Raw genomic sequence first — 19688 nt, forward strand, 5'->3', positions numbered from 1 at the left:
GGGCGGTGCCGCTGAACAATTTCACGTAGAATAGCCCACTTTGCGTCTCGATATCCAATGTATTGGCTCCCTAAATAGCGTTTCTTCTTGAGTTCATAGAAAAGTTAAATTCATTGGCCTCTCTGTTGTTTTTTAACAAGCAGATATACAGAGCAAAAGTTGTGTTCCGTGCTCTAATATAGGCTGTTACTATTTGGTTTCTGGTCACGGGTGGTAAGATTTCCAGATTTGACCGTCCATAACATCAAAATTTCTGCCTCCTCTTTTTCCCCGTCTGTCAGAAAGAGTGGTGAAGCAGTCCTTTTGACACATTGCGTCGTGATTTTTCTCCACATACGTTCCATTGATCGACAACCTTTCGACATTATTTTTGCTATTTTTTTTCAACTTGGTGTTTCAAGGTCGTCTTTCGCGTTCCGATTTGGCTGATGATCCGACTATCCTCTCTTCCTACCGAGGCTCAAGAGCTTGATTGACAGCTTCAGCTGGCGCTTGTAGGATTATATGTAGAACAATGTTTTCCATGTTGGAGCGTATTGGAGCTAAAATTTTCCATTTCTCCCAAAATTTTGGAGGGCCTGAAGTGTTCTTACCCCGGAAAACATCAATGTATAATAAGACCTTTGGTCAGTCACTTTTTGCTGACTGCGCGATGTTGTATTCTCATGATTATTTGAACAGAAATCTCGGAGCGATTCATTTCTTAAATAAAAAAATTGGAAGCTCCTTTAAAATTGTCTTACTTCTTAGAGAAAATCTTTCAGGTTTATTAGACTTTCTTCGTTCAGTTTACGAAGCAATGTCATTGAGAGATGAAATTAATATTTGCATTCAGATGAAACAACAGGATGAGCCTCGAATGAAGTGATCATCAGTTGGGCTGTGATAATTCTTAAAATGTTCCAACTGCATGAAAATTTTTGAGATGCAGTTTTCGGGAAATGTGTGCAACGACCCAAACGTCGAAAAAACAGATTTTAGTTTGCTTGAGTGTTGGACCTTTTAGAATTTTGAATAATTGTTTATATTTTATAGATTTTGTTTTTTATATTTTAGATTTTAGTTTTTATTAATTTTGTATATATATATATATATATATATATATATAAATATATATATATATATATATATATATATATATATATATATATATTGTTGTTGTTGTTGTTATTGTTGTTGTTGTTGTTTTTGTTGTTGTTGTTGTTGTTGTTGTTGCTGTTGTAGATTTACAGCCGATGGCTGATGGGAGTCTATCCCTGGCAAGTCTTTTAAAATCTGTTCCAGTTATTTCTGCACGTATGGCAATTGCAGGCTAGTCGCCATGTGCATGTGTTATCTCTTGAGAAACATTTGTAGACGAAATTCCACATCACGTTCAGGTTTCTGTTTTTCAGGCCTTCCGTTTTCAGAAAGTCGATATCAGAGTTCCTTTTGTTGACAGTTCTCGCGGTTTTGAAGCTGAACTCACTTCTGGCTTTCTCGCGTCTCACTTCCCTCAGATTAAACAGTTCAGAGCTTCGTCCTCTAGACTCCATCAGATTAGGAATTTCGATTCCGTCCGGTTTTTCGTGAAAAGAGTTTCGAAAACGTGAGAAGGTCATTCAGCTGTATATATGTATATATATATATATATATATATATATATATATATATAAATTTACGTACATATAATATTTATATATATATATATATATATATACATATATATATATATATATATCATGTCGTTTGTTTTGTAGTTGCGCAGAGCTGGGAAAATCCTGCATGTTTTTCATTTTTATCTGGGATCATGGTCCCCCGTACCTAAATTCGGTATAATCACTACTGAATCCGAATGAAACTTTTTCAGATCACATTTTGCACTGAATTTGTATTTTTCAGAGTCTCTTTTTTCTGATTCAGACTCTAATTTTGGTCTAAATTACTTAAAGTTCGTTACTGATATATACGTTATTGTTTTTTAATACTCTGTGGACAACAAGCGTGAAAATTTTTAGTTACCTACGTTTTTTTTCCAATACAAAAAACGTTATATTTAATTTATAGTTAAGTTTTGTTTGTTTTTTTTGCACAGTATAAAACTTGTTGAGGTTAAAATATCTTAATTAAGAGGCCGCAATAGCAAGTATGCTAATTGTGCAAACTGAACAAAACTATTTCCATGCAAAATATTGAAAATTTTGCTATTTTTTGCATTTTTCTAATTATTGTTTTACGTAATCGATGCTTGCTGTCTCGGTAATTTTTGTTGAGAAAAAAACTAAAAAGTGACTTTAGTGAAAGTATTGGGATGGGATGGGATGGGATGGGATAGGGAGTTCATTGACTTGATTGATTCATTGGTGGGATTAAATGTTCCTCTTCCCTTTCTTCCTCCATTCCCGTTCCCCACTGCCTGTCAGCTGGCTGTGGATAATGAGTTTGTGCAATTGGGATTTAAGGGAAAGCAATAAAAGCCCAATTAGATTTATTTTGTGTCGTTAAACAACCTACAAGGTTAATTACATCTTCTGCCTTTGTAATCATTTGTTGGTTAAGATGAAGGGAGCTGTGTTTGGTATTTTTGATGGCAGTAGAACAGTGATATGATGCAGTCGCTCAAAGCTGGGAAGTTCCTGCAATGCTTTACATTTTTATCTCGGATTATAGATTATAGTCCCCCCGTACCTAATCTCGGCATATTAAATTCTGGATTCGAATGAAATTCTGACCGTTTTCTGTACAGATTCAGAGTATCTTTTTCTGATTCAGACTCTAGTTTTGCTCTGAATTAGGTAAAATTTGTTGTTGAGATTCCACTATTGCTTTTGCTTTCAGGTCCTTAAAAATACAGTATCATACAATACCGGTTGAAATTGACGAAATTTATATAAATCTGGCAGAAATAATGTCGGAAATTTTGTCAATTCAGGTGAAGAGGTTTTGAAAAACGGGCCAGTTAGTAAATCAATAAGGAAACAGAGACAGGACTAGTCCAACTAGTTAAATGTTTCTAAGTATGTGTGATAGATGTGTAACTCCTATCAATCGTGTTTGGTTTACACTATCAATCAACTAGTGTATGGCCATTGGTTTTGACCAAGAACCAGCGGCGAAGACCGTTTGGGTTTATAAACTGGACAACGTGTATTAATGAAAAGAACGTTAATGTCTTTCTCAAAAGGTGAACTGCGAATTGTTCTTTTTAATTTTTGCCTGCTTAATATATGATATTCTTTTGTTCTTCACCTTTGTATACAGGAGATATTTTACCGTAATTACTCCGCGTATTGTTCACCCAGAAATAACGAAGCGTTACAAAGCTAGCATTACAATCTGCAACAACAAACGACGATCACGAAACTCCATTTGGCGCTTGATGGCACAGGCCAAAGACAGATCCCCCAAAACCATTGAACAATTGGATAGAATCGTATTAGCTGGCGGCAAAATACGACATTGTGACAGAGGATTTAACGTACGGCAAATCGCTTACACCAGCAGAACGGATGGCTCTCACTTATACTCATGGCCAAAAAATGTTTTCCCAGAGTTGCCTGCTGTTACGAAGTAAATAAGTAAGCAAGATATTATCAGCCAATCAGAATCGAGTATTTCTAAACTTTAAAATAAGATTTAAATACGTTCTAATATACGTAGAAAGTTTCGAAAAAGTTCATTTAACCTAATTTTAAGTAAATATAACCACTATAAGTATCGATTAAGCTGGTTTTCGGCTTAATATTTTTTAGGTTTTCTAGACAAATGCCGATTGAATACAAACTGATTTGACGTCAATAACATCAGACAAAAAACCAGTAAAAGAGCATCGAAAAACCTTGCCGTCTAAAGCTTTCACTTGTTGCTATGATCATCGCTAATGCTTGTACGTTACAATTATACGTTGTTCCTTTACGACACGTTGCTTATATGTTGTTGCTATAATGCTTTATATACTGAGATAAAACGTCTTTGAATTTACATCCGAGCTTCTGTTATTTCGTCAGAGTTTATATTGGTGCCGCGAAGCAATCAAGATGTGGACTGTGGTGGAGCTATAATTGACGACTTATGGGTCATTACGGCAAGACATTGTGTGGCTGCTTTTAAAGCGAACGACACGAGATTGTTCCCGGGAGAATTCAAGTCAGCCAACGAGACAAAACATCAGCTGGCAGTGTGTGGGGTGGGAACTGTGAGTCGGATGGTGTTTTTGATTCCCGACCATTTACAGGAGGTGGTGGATGGTGTTCTTAGAGTCAATGTACATGTCAGAAACGAGTCCATACAGTTTTCACTGGTGCCACGAAGACATCAAATGATGTATGCATTTTCTTCAAAAAACTGTAAGACTCATCCAAAACTCAACTTATTTTTATGATGCAGTACTTTGATAACCTCTAGACGGCAAAAAACGTACCCCCCATTATCACATCTGACTGAGTTTTTTTTTAGAACATTGGTCAACTTTAAACTCCGCAAAGACAATTTTTAAGACGACAAAACATCGATTTTGAAAATTTTTGGCCGATTTACCAAAAATTCGGGAAAATGATATAGTCGGTTCGTATATCAAAAAACAACCTCTGATAAAGAGAAAATTGAAAGAAAATTATGCTAATTTGTCCAATTTTGAAAATTTTTGGTCAATTTTGATGCATATCAAGAAAACTTAGAATATCAATATTGAATATTGAAAAACCGTTTTTTCAGTCATAAAACGTCCAATTTACTGGATTACCGTTCCGTATTCAGAAAATTGCAGAAATGTTGACCAAAAATAGAAAAAATTGAACAAAAACATAAAATTTTGACAAATTTGTCAAAAAAATCAATTTTCCAGCAAGAAGGTTCGTAAATTGAGCGAAACTCAATAAACACAAAAAATTGTGACAATTTTCACAACCTCCGGCCTACAGAAAAAAATTATGGAATTCCTATAATTTTTTCTCGTCGCTGGTGTGTGTACCGTTTCGTCTGCGTCCTTTTCGTCCTTTAACTTTTCAATTTTCCGTGTTTCGTTTTTTTTTCAATAACGTCGCTCTCCCAAAACTTCGTTTTTCGTTTTCTTACGCTACTTTTCCGGATTTCGATATAGTATGTCATATGTGATGAAGTATGTTGTTGTTTTTGCTGTAGTATGTTGAGTATGCTAGGATGCTGGTTTGTTGTTTAAGTCTTACAGCTTTCTAGGGTGTGACTTAAGTTTATTCTCGAGTTACGGCTGGATTGTTCTTCGACTTTTCAACTTTACGAATTTACTAGCCTTCTTGTTGTAGTATAATGATTTTGCTGGTGTATGTTTTTGTGTACCTGTATGATTGCTAATTGGTTTGGTCTTGTTGCCCTCTAGGGTGTTACTTAAGTTTATTCTCGAGTTACGGCTGGATTTTTTCTTGACTTTTCCAACTGTCTCAGTCTACAAATACACTATTGTAGTTTATTCGAATTTGATGTAGTTTGTTTAATACCGTTAGTATGCTGATTGTTTGTTGTGGTTTGGGTTTTGCTAGGATGTGACTTAAGTTTATTCTGGAGTAACGGCTAGTAAATTTCTCGACCTTTTCATCCTTTTAGTGTACTACCGCATTGCCGTAAATTAGTTTGTCGTTAAGTTTGTCGTTATAGACCCATTATGAACTATGTTAGATTGTCTTGCAGTGGCTTCTCTCCTTCTTCCTAGGGTGTGACTTAAGTTTGTTCTGGAGTTACGGCTAGGTTGTTTGCTTGAGTTTTTGCTGTTGTCTGCTAACATAGTTCTTTCCAACCTCATTTTCCGCCCGTATTTTCCCAACGTCCCGTTTCGTCACGTTGCGCGTTTTTCACCCGCTTTCCAGCACGTCCCGTTTCCGTTCCGTCGCGCACTGCTCGCTCGACTTCTCGTCTGTCCCGTTTCCGTCGCGTCGCGCGTTGCTCGCTCGACTTCCCGTCCGTAACGTCTCCGTTTCGTCGCGCGTTGCTCGCTCGACTTCCCGTGTGTCCTTTGCCTCCCTCTGCGTTGAGCGCATAGCATTCAGCGCTCCACTTCTGTTTTTGTCGGGCACTGGGTGCTCGACGACATTTTCTGCTCTTTTGGCGGTTTGTTTTACAGACTGTCTACAGTGTGCTGTGTTTGGTGTCTTTTGCGTTGGGTTTAATTTGCCTGGGTTTGATTTGTTTGGAGTGTCCTTATAAAAGATAACCGTGTGCAGTGGTAGGATTGCTGGTCTTTGGAAATAATAACATCATTATGTCTAATAATCTTGATCAAAAAGTCAAAAAGTTGTACGCTGCCAGGTCAAAGCGTGAGGCTGAATTGCGTGCTATACATGAAGATATTCTTCATTGTATAAATAACCAAAGTAGGCGAGTGAAAGTTGAACGCCTAGTAACAAAGTGCAACGAAGCATTTATGACCGTTGTAGACAGAAATGAGGACCTGATTGCATTTGCTGGAAAAACGGAGGATCCAAGTGCACTTGTTCCTTCACTAGAGTCTTACTTAGAGGCAATGACAACCAAGAACGACAAGATCCTCACTTCAGCACGAAACTACATCAACTCTGATGATAAAGTGAGTGAGTTTCAGGAACCGAGGGCTTCCATTCGTTCTAGACTTCCCTCATTGATGACCTCGTCAAAAACATCTAGTTATCGTAAACATGATTACGTAATTGCTAAAATGAAGCGCGAAGAAATTGAAAAACAGAATGAGGCAGCCATTTGCCTTGCTAAACAGAAAAAACAAATGGAATTGGATGAACTGGAGGAAAACAACAGGAAACGGTTGGCTGAGGCAACTCTGCAAGAATTTGAATTGTTGGACGCCGTTTGTAAAGGTAGCCAATCTTGAACCACCGCAAGTGCTAGGAGCTCAATGAGAAGTGAAAAGGCTGTCCAGGATTGGATCAACACCTCACTTGCCTTAAGTTTTAACAACGAGAAAACTAGTGAACCAGAGGTTACGAAAGACCCTCCAGAATGCCCTAGCCACAATAACGGCGAAGCAGTGGGAGATCACAACACTGACATTTCAAGGCATTCCATTCCAAAAAATTGTCGAGGCAATTACTTTTTAAGCATTGAGACCTTGCAGCAACTCGACCCCTATTATACTCCACTTGAAAATTTTTTGGCTGCTGTTAACACACAGGCGTTGTACCAGGCGCATTTAAGAGCGCAAATAGATCAAACCGGCCAGCAAGGCATGGCGCATCCAAGCATAACTAACCAAGGAACCGCGGATAGTCAGCCGCCTTCTGTACACGCCCCAGGGGCTTCTTCACCCCCTATTCAACAGCCCGTTCCACCACAGCCGTTTGCACCGCAATTAAATCAAAATAATGCATCCGAGATATTTCCGAACGCACAACTTCAAATTTCACAATCCAGGGGACCTGAAACATCAAGTCTACCCAAGAATAATTCGGCCCAGCGAATATGCTCCCGACAGCAAAATAATTTTGTCCCCCGAGCACCAAACGCCACTATTCCTACTTTTCCGACAACAAACCATCCAGCCCCCGCAATAAACGTTCCCTTGCACCCAAGCGCCCCACCAAGTCCAAACACTCAACAACACAGCTCCGAACCCGCTCGTCCTAAGGACTTTCCCATTCCGAAACCAGTCTTCGCACCTAACCTCACTGCTCCCATCCCACAAGCCACTTTGGATAATCAGCCTCTCGTCAAAACATTTCAGAATAATAATAACCGAGTACACAAAGTTGTACGTTCCGTTGCTCCGCCTGTCCCAAATATGCCCAATATCCCTCTTGGCCAAAATTTTGTGCCAAATATGAGTCCCTGGCGGTTTCCACAGCACAGACCGTCAATATTCAGCCAAGACACAACCACCGTGAATAGTCTGCCTCCAAATGTACACGCCCATATCGCACCATCAAGCACTTATGTTCCACCACCAATTTATCACAATTCGCCCCCTTTGATTGATATGCAATCACCGTTAGGCGCGCAGCAGGAAAACCTGATCGCGACTACTAATGTTGTACCTGGTCTAGCCACTCCGGTTTTTCAGCCAACATACCCCTATGTTGGGCCCACTCCGTTGAGTTGGAGCGGTCCGCAGATGTCTGCACCTGCCCCTCCGATACCGGACAATGCGTCATTTATTAGGGAATTAGCTGATGCAATAACAAGCAAGAGAAACGACCCTTTGCCCGAGTGGAAACTTGCAGAGTTTAATGGCGACCCATTAAAATGGCATGAGTGGTATGGTCAATTCAAAAGCGCGATCGACTCGCAGCCGCTCACTGATGACGTTAAATTGACGTACCTTAAAACACTCGTCACCGGTAAAGCAAAGATTGCAATCGCTGAGTTTGCTTACTGTGGTTTTATGTACAAGGATGCATTAAGGACTTTGGAACGTAAATTTGGCCAGCCACAGGCAGTTGTAAGTGCACACTTGGATAAACTAAGCAGTTTTCCACCTCTTAAAATGCACAATAATGATAACATCATAAACTATTCTGCTGCAATATCCAGTCTTGTTGGGGTTTTCAAGTCGTTATCATATGATGCTGATTTGAAGAGCGCTTCCCTACTTAACCAAGCGGTACAGAAGTTACCACCAAACATGAAAGGGTCATGGTCACTCTTTACGGTTAAGAAGCACTGGGTTAAGCCTACCCTCCTTGACTTTAACGATTGGCTTAAAGAAAAGGCTGAGGCCCATGATCTTATGGAACAAAGCGCAACCAAGGCCAAACCTGAAGAGAACATCACTTCAGTAACCAAGACCAAAACAGCCTCAAAAGTGTTTGCATCAAATTTGCAACAAAGGGAAACAAAGAAGCAAATGCCATCTGCTTCCACAAATACTTACTTTCGATGCATTGTATGCAAAGGTAACCACCGGCTATGGGAGTGTCGAGTTTTCAAGGAAAAGACTCCAACCCAGAGAGCTAAGTTGGTGGCGGATAACAAACTTTGCTTTTCGTGCTTACGGGACAAGCACACATTCCACCAGTGCCCTCAACCAAGAAAGTGCCAAGCAGAAGGCTGCAATAGTTCGCATAACACACCATTGCATGGAGCATATAGGGTTTTCCCAACAAAACAGTCGACAAATTCCAATACCATTCAACCTTCTGGCAACACAGCTCAAAGTAAAACAACTTCTAGTCAACTCCAGCCTAATAGGAGCACAACAATGTCATCTGTTACTGATGTTAAGGGGCTCCTTCAGGTGACTGAATTGCAGTTGGTCAATTCGTCCGGTTTAGATACCAAGGCTTTAGTTTTGTGTGATACCGCCTGCAGTAACTCTTGGGTGGCCGGTAGTCTCGCAGATAGACTCGGTTTGCACGGTAAAGCACTAAAGCTAACTGTCAAGGGTATTAATACCGAAGAAGTAGTTGATACTAGGGTTGTTGAAGTTACTGTGAAACCAAGAGAACAACAAGATTTCGAACCATTCACCGTCAACCCTTTTGTTAAAGAGAGTCTGAACGTCGGTTCAGATATAATTAATGTACAGGCCCTGCAAGAGACTTACCCACACTTAGCAGTCCTTGATCCCGTAACATATTCCTATAAAGACATTGAGATGATACTCGGACAAGATGTCTATCATGCCATCCGCCCGTTAGAATACTTCTCTGCCGATGAGAAGCGTTCACCCGTTGCCGTACGCTTGCCCATAGGTTGGGTCTTAAGCGGTCCGTTACCATCAAGTTCGTGTTTAACCTCAACGTGCTTTAAAGTGAATATCGAACAAGACAATGAGTTAGCAAGTCAAGTAAAGTCATGGTACGACATTGAATCATTCGGAGCGAATAAGCAGGTCAACCCCCGATCTGCAGCAGACGCAATGGCTCACAAAATTCTTGAGAGTACCACCATACACAATGGCCTGAGATACGATTTCGGAATGCTATGGGCAGGAGATAACACCAAGCTCCCAAATAATTACTTCTCCTCCCTTGTTCAACTAAAATCTCTCGAAAAACGATTGGCCAAGGATGAAGACCTTAGAGAGAAGTATACTAGCACCATTAAGGAAGACCTAAATAAGGGGTATGTAATTGAGGTTCCGGACGCTCACAAGGTTGAGAACCGGTCCGATAAAGAGTGGTACCTACCCCACCATCCGGTTTTAAACCCGAACAAACCGGGTAAGGTGCGTAGGGTGCTCAATGGAGCAGCAAAATTTCATGGCGCCTCACTGAATAAATCTTTGCTCACTGGCCCTGATCTGCTCCAAAATCTTATTTACGTACTTCTTCGCTTCCGACAACATCCATATGCCGTCTCTGCCGACATCGAGGGAATGTTTCTACAGTTTGGTGTATTACCATCAGATCAACCATCACTTCGCTTTTTGTGGCGGGAGGACCCCACAACTAACGTTGTAGTGTATCAATATACGCGCCATATATTCGGGGCTAAAGACTCGCCCACATGCGCCAGCTATGCATTACAACGCACTGCGAGAGACAATGCCAAGTTTTACCCCGACGCTGCAAAAGCCGTCCTTCTTTAAACTTCTATATGGACTATTACCTTGACTCAGTGGAGTCTCCCGAGAAAGCCATCAATAGATCGAAGGAATTGGTACATCTTCTCCATCTTGGTGGGTTCAAGCTTACAAAGCTTGTAAGCAATGTGCCAAATCTGGCTGATCGATATGATGGTTCGGCTCAATCTACTGAGCCCAAGGTTATTGTTTCATGTCAGGAGAATTCATCGCATGTGCTATGGTTAAAGTGGGATCACACTAATGACACTTTAGTTGTGAGTAGGGGTACAAGCTGCGCTATCACCAAGTCCCTCACGCAACGCTTGGTCCTAAGTCTTGTCTCGAAAGTCTTTGACCCCATTGGTATTGTCGCACAGTTTACCGTCGGTGCGCGATTGCTCTTGAAAGACATCTGGCGTGTCACAGGACAACAATGGAATGACGAGCTCCCACAGGACATGGTTCAAAGATTTTTGGTTTGGAGTGCGGACTTACCAAAGCTTGAAAACATCAAAATTCCTCGAAGTTACTTTAGTGGACCCTTTCATAATATAGAGTTGCATATGTTCGGTGACAGTTCACAGGATATTTTCAGTGCGGTCGCATTCTTGCGAGCCCGTGTAAAAACACCTAGGGGCGAAGAAAAAACAGAGCTTGCGTTTGTTTTAGGGAAAGCGCGCGTGGCGCCAATGAAAGTAATGACTGTCCCAAAACTCGAATTACAAGCGGCTCTACTTGCCCCTTGACTGAAAAGAGAAATTACACAAGCACTTACAGTACCTGTCAACCAAGTATTCATGTGGACAGATAGCACGACCGTTCTCCAATGGATTAACTCTAATGAAAAGCAACCAATCTTTGTTGCAAACCGCGTTTGTGAAATCTTGGAGTATACCAGCGTTGACCAATGGAACCACGTCGCAACTAAGGATAATCCAGCTGACGCTGGCACGCGTGGAATGTCCGCTGAGGTTTTGCAACTAAGCAGTTGGGTCAATGGTCCACATTTCTTAACTAACTCAAGTTTCCCTTTCGTACCGAACAAAGACGTCATTAATAACATCAAACTTGGCGTCAACCAAGCAGTCAACATAGAAGACACTGTCTCTCTCGCTACATCTGTTAAAAAACAGACAACTCCCGTTCCGTCCTTATTCCCATTTGATAAGTTTAGTTCTTATCAAAAGTACTTGCGCATTGCCGCATACGTTCTCCGGCTTCTGCCGAAACATGCCGGCTACCGTAACCCCGATGGTAGCATTACCGACCCTACTGAGCTTGACGAAGCCGAGCGTCATCTACAGTATTTGATGCAAGGAGAGTCTTTTGAAGCCGCAAGAAAAGATCTTCTTGACAATAAATTCGTTAAACGGAGTAGCCGAATTGCTCCACATTCACCGTTTATTAGTCCAAATGGGCTAATCCGTTCCTCGGGCCGCATCAAGCGGTTAATTGAAGTTGAGTTTAATGTAAAGTACCCAATCATCCTAGATGCACGTCATCCGTTTGTAAAATTGTTCCTTGAACACACGCACGTAAAGCATTATCATCAGGGCGTTGAATACCTAAGATCAATTGTGCAGGAACACTACACAGTACTGAAACTAAGATCATCCTTGCGTTCCATCAAAGCACACTGCCTGAGATGCCGAGAATTCCAAGCTGTAACCATGCAACCAATCATGTCTGACTTACCTAAGGAGAGACTTGCTTACCAGTCTCCTCCCTTCACGAACACTGGCGCTGACTACTTTGGGCCATTTTATGTTACTGTCCGCCGTACTACTGAGAAAAGGTGGGGCTTCCTCTTCACCTGTCTCACTACTCGCGCTGTCCATGTCGAGATAGTTACATCCATGGACACCAGTTCTTGCGTTATGGGAGTTGAGCGGTTTGTGTCCCGTAGGGGTACACCTGCCATGATTTGGTCGGACAATGGCACTAACTTTATTGGAGCGGAGAAAGAACTCCGAGAAAGTATTGAAAAGTGGAACGTTGTCAACATTGCAGCTGAGCTCGCTCACAAAGGCATAAAGTGGAGGTTCAATCCACCCAGCGCACCACATCAAGGGGGTATCTGGGAGAGGTTGGTACCCAGCTTCAAACGCGTGTTGTATACTATTCTTGGCACGCATCGCCTCACGGATGAGGTACTGCATACTACCTTTTGTCTCGTGGAGAATGCTCTCAATTCGCGTCCTTTAACACCCGTAAGCGCCGATCCGTGCGATTTGAACGCTTTAACGCCCAACCACTTTCTTTTAGGAGAATACTCTACCGGCATTCCGTCTGTTGTCAGCAATAATGAGCTTGACCATCGTAAACGCTACGCCCGAGCGCAGTCGTACGCTAATGCGATCTGGTCCCGTTGGATCAGAGAGTACGTACCGACGCTGAACCGACGCTCTAAGTGGCAGACGCCTGCCGAGCAACACCTTAAGCCCGGTGACTTGGTTTGGATAGTTGAGGAAACCAACCCTAGGGGTTACTACCTAACCGCTCGGATTGTGGAACTCCGTTACGGCTCCGATAGCGTCGCGCGCTCCGCCGTTTTACGTACGTCGACCGGTTCACTCGTCCGCCCGCTTGTAAAACTTGTACCAGTTTTCCCAACATCTTCTTCCGGGCCGGAGGATGTTACGAAGTAAATAAGTAAGCAAGATATTATCAGCCAAGAGAATCGAGTATTTCTAAACTTTAAAATAAGATTTAAATACGTTCTAATATACGTAGAAAGTTCCGAAAAAGTTCATTTAACCTAATTTTAAGTAAATATAACCACTATAAGTATCGATTAAGCTGGTTTTTGGCTCAATGTTTTTAGGTTTTCTAGAGAATTGCCGATTGAATACGAACTGATTTGACGTCAATAACATCAGACAAAAAACCAGTAAAAGAGCATCGAAAAACCTTGCCGTCTAAGCTTTCACTTGTTGCTATGATCATCGCTAATGCTTGTACGTTACAATTATACGTTGTTCCTTTACGACACGTTGCTTATATGTTGTTGCTATAATGCTTTATATACTGAGATAAAACGTCTTTGAATTTACATCCGAGCTTCTGTTATTTCGTCAGAGTTTATACCTGCCCTTTGTTGTTCTTAACCGACAGTTTCCCGACGTAATGCTTGCAACGGTAAACTAACAACGGTTTTCTGACGAAATGAATACGGTTTTCTGACGAAATGAAAACACCCGTCCAAGCACTAGCTAAACAAAGTAAAATCAAATCAAATTTTTAGGAACTTTTTACACTTGTTTCTTTTGACGAGTTTGAGCGACCAACATTGCGACCACGGGTTACAGCGCAGCCAAGGTTTGTAATCCTTGGACAGGACAGTTTGGGCAACTTTGGTGTCGACAATATCGAAAACCCAGCACCATTGGGAAGGTACAAGTGTTGCAGATATTATAAGAGCACTCTAATCGACAAGAGGCTCACTGGCAGCACTTCATTGAAATGCTTCACTAAAAGTTTCCTGCTTAAAGAAGGTGAAAATTTTTTGCTTAAAAGCAACTTTAGCCTACCCACTGGCACCTGTACAACAAGAGGGCCAACGGGTCACAATTGTTCTACTAGCAGCAGTCGAAGCAGAAATACGGAAATTTCCTAATGATAAGCAATTCACGAAGTTATCAGCATGTAAAGATGATAAATTTTATCTCCAATCGTAATCGCAGTTAAACCAGACAGAACAGTGAATTTTTCACTGGACTCTAAAAAGGTCAATAAACAGATACGGAAGCATAAAAATCAAATGCAATAAACGAATTAAATGAGAGCATTTTACACCAATTAAATGAGAACAGATAGCTAACTGCCTAGTTTAAAAGTAATATGAAATGCACCTACGCTAAACTCCCACTGCACCTTAGAACAGAAAAACATCTTAAATTTTCAATCATGGGAGGAGAAACCACTGATACATACACACTGATACATAACACTGGGTTCTATGGTCTCACTAACATGCCTTCAGACATCCAAAAAAACGTTTTATGGTAAACGTCAAGAATTACCCAGAGCCTGCGCTTTTATTGGTGACGTTCTGATTTGAACACAGGGACCAGAAATTGATCATCCCAAGGAGGTGGAAGCAATCTTCAATATTTTGAATAAAACAAATATATCAACAAAATTGGAAAAATGCGAATTTGCGCAAAGTAAAAACTAACGGAATCCTACTAACCCCTAGCACAAAGTCTATATCCGGCAAGACCGATCGGCAAGTGAAACTGCTCATGGGCTTAATCAAAATTTTTACTGAATTTATTCCCAACTTATCAGAAACCACACAAATTATCTCCTCTTTTTCAAAGTTATTGTAAAAAAACAAAATACAAGTGGTCAGAGACTCATCAACTGGCTTTTGAAACAGTTAAGTCATTTTTTAAAAAGGAATTATAGCATTATATACCCACCCGGGTCGAATTTTTCCACCCAAAATGATGTAAGAGTGGGGCTGCAATGGGAGGATTTTTTTAGGAAAATGCAGCTCAAACTCTTTGTGGGCTGCATTAAGCTTCCAACACGGGTAAAATGGTGTAAGAGTGAGGGGGTAAAGGACAAATTAATCCCCCACTCTTACATCTTTTTGGTCTGTCAAGGGGGGTAAAATGATGTAAGGGTTCCAGGGTAAATTCTCCATTACCCCCGAACTCTTACATCATTTTATCCCCCTTGACGGACCCAAAAAATTGTAAGAGTGGAGGTTAACTTGTATTTTAACCCCTCACTCTTACACCATTTTACCCCGGTTGGAAGCTTAATGCAGCCTAAAAAAGACGTAAGAGTTTTGAGCTGCATTTTCCTGAAAAATCCTCCAATTGAAGCCCCACTCTTACATCACTTTACCCCCCTCCCCTGGCTGCTCAACTCTAACATCATTTTACCACCTCAGAACAAATTACCCCTAAACTATTACATCATTTTACGCCCTTGGCAGCCCAACTCTTACATCATTTTACCCCCTCTGAACACTTTACACCCCACTCTTACAAAACATTCAGGTGAGGTAATTCCTCAAAAGTTCTCCATTGCAGCCCATTAAAGCTCACTCTCACATGGCAATTTTAGTCAGGGGGTAATTCCTCAAAAGTTCTCCATTGCAGCCCATTAAAGCTCACTCTCACATGGCAATTTTAGTCAGGGGGTAAGTCCTCAAAAGTCCTCCCAATGCAGTCCTTTGCAGCCCACTTTTACATGGCAATTTAGTCAGGGGGTAATCCATCAAAAGTCCTCCCAATGCAGCCCATTGCAGCCCACTCTTACCTGGCAATTTTAGTCAGGGAGGGTAATTCCTTAAAAGTCCTCCATTGTAGCCCATTGCAGCCCACACTTACATGGCAATTTTTGTCAGGGGGTAATTCCTCAAAAGTCCTCCCATTGCAGCCCAACTCTTACATCATTTTACCCCCTCTGATCAAAATACCCCCCCCACTCTTACATCAATTTACCCCCCCATAGACAAATTACCCCCAATGTTACAACGTATTGAGAAGATTTTAGGGGGACATTCGACCCGGGCGAGAAGCGATCGAAAATAAAATAAGTTGCAGGAAACTGTCGGGAAAGTAGCGAATTTACATGACTACATGACCGTTTAAATTGGTACTGACCGTTGAGCATTGTTCTCAGCATTGAAAGGCCACAGAGCCAATAAGACGCTCTGCGGTCGTTTTATCGGTTGATTCAATAACTCATCTTATGTAGTCATATGTCCTCTCTGAGCCAAAATTAGAACAAAGAGTCTCGGTAATGTGCGATCGCTAAAGGTTCCGACCCCGATCATCCGCAATTCCCAAGTATTTCTTTAAAATGGCATATAAAAGAAAAGATAGCCTCCAAAGCAAATAACTCGGTAGAGTAAAAAAACAAAGAATTTGATTGATGAGATATGCCAATATCAAGAAAGCGAGTCCGGGCGAACAGCAAAATCAAACAACAACAACAACAAACATTAATTACATCAAAAACTTTGTCCGTTTTAAAAAACGAAACTTAATAATAGCGTAACTAAAAATAGCGTCATATAAAACTAAAACAAACTAAAATAACTTCTAACTCGCCAGAAAAGATAGGGGGAGAAATTCACAATAGGGCTTGATAACAATTATTCAATAGAGATCAAAAAGTGTAAAGTTAGGCATTTTTTTTAAAAAAAAAGAGTTAATTTCAAAATAATGAAAACCATTAGAAATCAAGTGAAATTTCCTCTAAAGATGGGCATAAAGACTTTTCGATATTCAATTTCTTATGCGTTTACATAAAGAACAACAAAAAGACAACAAACGGAAATTCAATTAAAACTTTCCAGAAAACGCTTTCGAAGTCGTAAAGCCATATTTTGGCCCTCAAAATTTTTTTGATTGCATTTTTTTCAAACACCGATAAATTACGTGACCTCTTATTAATGCGGATTGGTAAAAGGTAGACAAAAACAAAAAGGTCAAAGTTTAGCAAAACTTTTCTTTTCTTTTCCAAAAAAAGTATTTCCAAAGACATGAAAGCCATTATTTACAAAGAGAAAAGATTAAATAGGTTCGTTTTCTCGTCCAAAATAAGCCCTTGAGACCTGCAGGTATCCAGAATATGACTTACGGCTACAAAAAGAATGTCAAATATAACAAAATCCAAAAATAATAATTTTTTTTGTGTGAAAAACTCGTGTCGAAGCCAGTACTGTCATAACGAATTCTATAAAAACATTTGATTTTGGGACACCAATCCCTTATAACACCTTTCCTTGACACCAATAAATTCATATTTGATCTGTAATTAACAGGACTAGGTAATAAATAGACAATAAAAGGAACAAAAGTGCGAAGTTTAAAAGTGTTTTTTTTTATTTTGGAAAACCATTGTTCTCAAAAACATGAAAACCATCAGCTATCTACTAATATCAGAATATTGGCTCGTTTAAGCTTCCATGAAAAGACATTGAAATCTGTCATTATACAGGAAATTCATACGACTAAAAAGACAAAATAAAAGCGACAGTTAAAAAATTCAATTAAATTCTTCGAGAAGTAGTGTCGAAGCCGTTAAAACCATTATCTATATTCTTAAGGATTTTAATATCATCAATGTGAAAACTTTGATTTGAAAACTGTTTTACGTGTTTGTTTTTTAAATAGTTTTGAGCATTAATTTCTACAGTTAGCCTTTTGTCTTAGTTTTTCTACGAGACCCCAATTCCATCAATATAGTTCTGATACAGTTGAGTTCTAAGTATGATTGCCTTCGAATTTTCCATTATTGTTAAACGGCTCAAAATTTTATGTTGATTGCTGCAATATTCACCATGAATGAATTAAAACTCAATGACACAAGAGTTGACAATAGTACAATAATTTAAGTAATGGAACATAATTGAAGGCTTATTTCGCCGATGTTTTCATTGTTTTTGCGGGAAAATTTCTTCTGGTTTTGATTTCAACTATAATGATTAAAATTCGAGTGGGTCTGGAATTGAAAAGAAAATGTGATTTGTTTCAGAGAAAATGTTTGCCAAAATAATTCTGGATTTTGAAGTTTTATTGGACAATGTTGTTAACTTTCAGTGATTTACTTTAGTTTTAGGCCTTAGACGTTTCGATTTTACAGTTAATTTTTCTGATTGATCAGCGCTCCATTGGATTACTTTTTATCTATTTAATTAAGTTTCCTCAAGTTTCTGTCTAGCTCTTTTGCCGTTTATTTTTGTTTTTTGTTTTCATATTATTTTTGGATTAATCTTGTTTTGATATCATTTTATTGATTTTTTTGTATTGTTCTTCATATAGTTTTAGACATTTTTATGCGTTTTTAATATATATTTTTTGCTTTTTCTCATATAGTGTATAGTTTTTATTGTTTATTTCCCTGCTGTGTTTGGTCATTGAACAAACAGAATGATCATCAAGTTTTGTCATCAAAATTGATGCCCGTAGTTGATTATTTGCCATATGTGTACTATTATACATCTCTGCCCTATGCTGATTCGACATAGTTAACAAAAAGTCAAGCGAGTACGCAGCATAAAAACATCAGATATCATCAAGAACTATGTCAATCTCACCAAAACTGAAAACTCGAAACTGATTAATTTATGATAAACCATTGTAGTCCCTTATTAATTCAATAATCAAATCAATCTCCCAAAACTTCCTAAGACGGCCAATGTAATAGGTTTCACCAAAAATAAATGTTTTTTTTTGTGTGTGTATGTGTGTGTGGTTTAACTCGAATAATTTCAACTTAAGACGCAATGACTAGTCAGCTAACTTATTTACTCGCATGGCAGCTATTTCTTTCAATCAGACACCTATGTTTGTTTTTGTTTAGATGCAATTCTAAAGAAATTTCTAGAATGTTTCGAGAGATACAAATACGACGAGTCCGGAGTGGACCTGTTTGACTCCTTTTCAAGCATGCTAGAGTTCAAGAAACACTTCACAGACATGCTGACCAAGTTCCCCGAGTTCTCCACGAGTAGTATCACAACTGACCTGAACAAACTGATGGCTCTGCTGGCCGACAGAGATGAGAACGTGATCGAACCCGCTTTCCACCTCATGTCGGACCTGCATTCGTTGCTACACGAGAGGATATTTCATTTAACAGGTAAGTGATTAAGCGGGAGGATCTGAATTAGCTACATTAACTATATATCCGTAAAATGGAATCTGTGATCAGATCCTTATTTTGTTTCGCATCAAATACCTCCAAAAACAAAAATAAATCTTTTCAAATCATCTGTATTATCCCATTTGGATTTTACAGGTATTTTTTTTTCCAAACCTTGAGCTCTTATTCTATTGATTGATCTAACAAACAGATAAATTGGGGCATAAAAGTTTGTTTTCTCAAAACCAAATACCATGCTGTCAGATATCTTCTTCAAACAAAAAATCTTCCAGCAGCACTTCAATATTGACAAAAGTGTCGTTGAAAACATTTTCCAATTTTCTAAAGCAGACAAGAGACCACTCGACTAAAAGCTTCAAAATAATCAGAATCATGCCAATCAAAATACACTACCGTACCCATACCCCTTTTTTAGCATCAAAATGTAAAGAAGAATGAAGTGACGGAAAAATTATTCGATCTACAACAATGAATTAAAAGAGAATTGACTAAAAGACCAAAAAAATTCCAACGGACTGAAGAAGAACACTTCAAATAAATTTTTAATGAAATGCCTGCAGAAATCGAACTTAAATATTTGTCCAGTTTAAGAAAATAAAGAACGTTGCGTGTAAAT

At 39.5% G+C, this 19688-nt stretch overlaps 1 protein-coding gene across 3 annotated transcripts in view; it reads left to right on the forward strand.

Annotated features, from left to right (window-relative positions):
* The window catches only part of LOC142336183 (rho GTPase-activating protein 45-like), an 89858-nt gene that overhangs the window by 40730 nt on the left and 29440 nt on the right, over positions 1 to 19688 (forward strand). For all 3 annotated transcript variants that reach the window (XM_075384816.1, XM_075384814.1, XM_075384815.1), the window contains exon 3: positions 18770 to 19048. In XM_075384816.1, the coding sequence (XP_075240931.1) occupies positions 18770 to 19048 (279 nt within the window). The remainder of the gene's footprint in view (positions 1 to 18769; positions 19049 to 19688) is intronic.

This window comes from Convolutriloba macropyga, chromosome 3 (genome assembly GCF_964194025.1).
Source record: "Convolutriloba macropyga chromosome 3, txConMacr16.3, whole genome shotgun sequence".
NCBI lineage: Eukaryota > Metazoa > Xenacoelomorpha > Acoela > Convolutidae > Convolutriloba > Convolutriloba macropyga.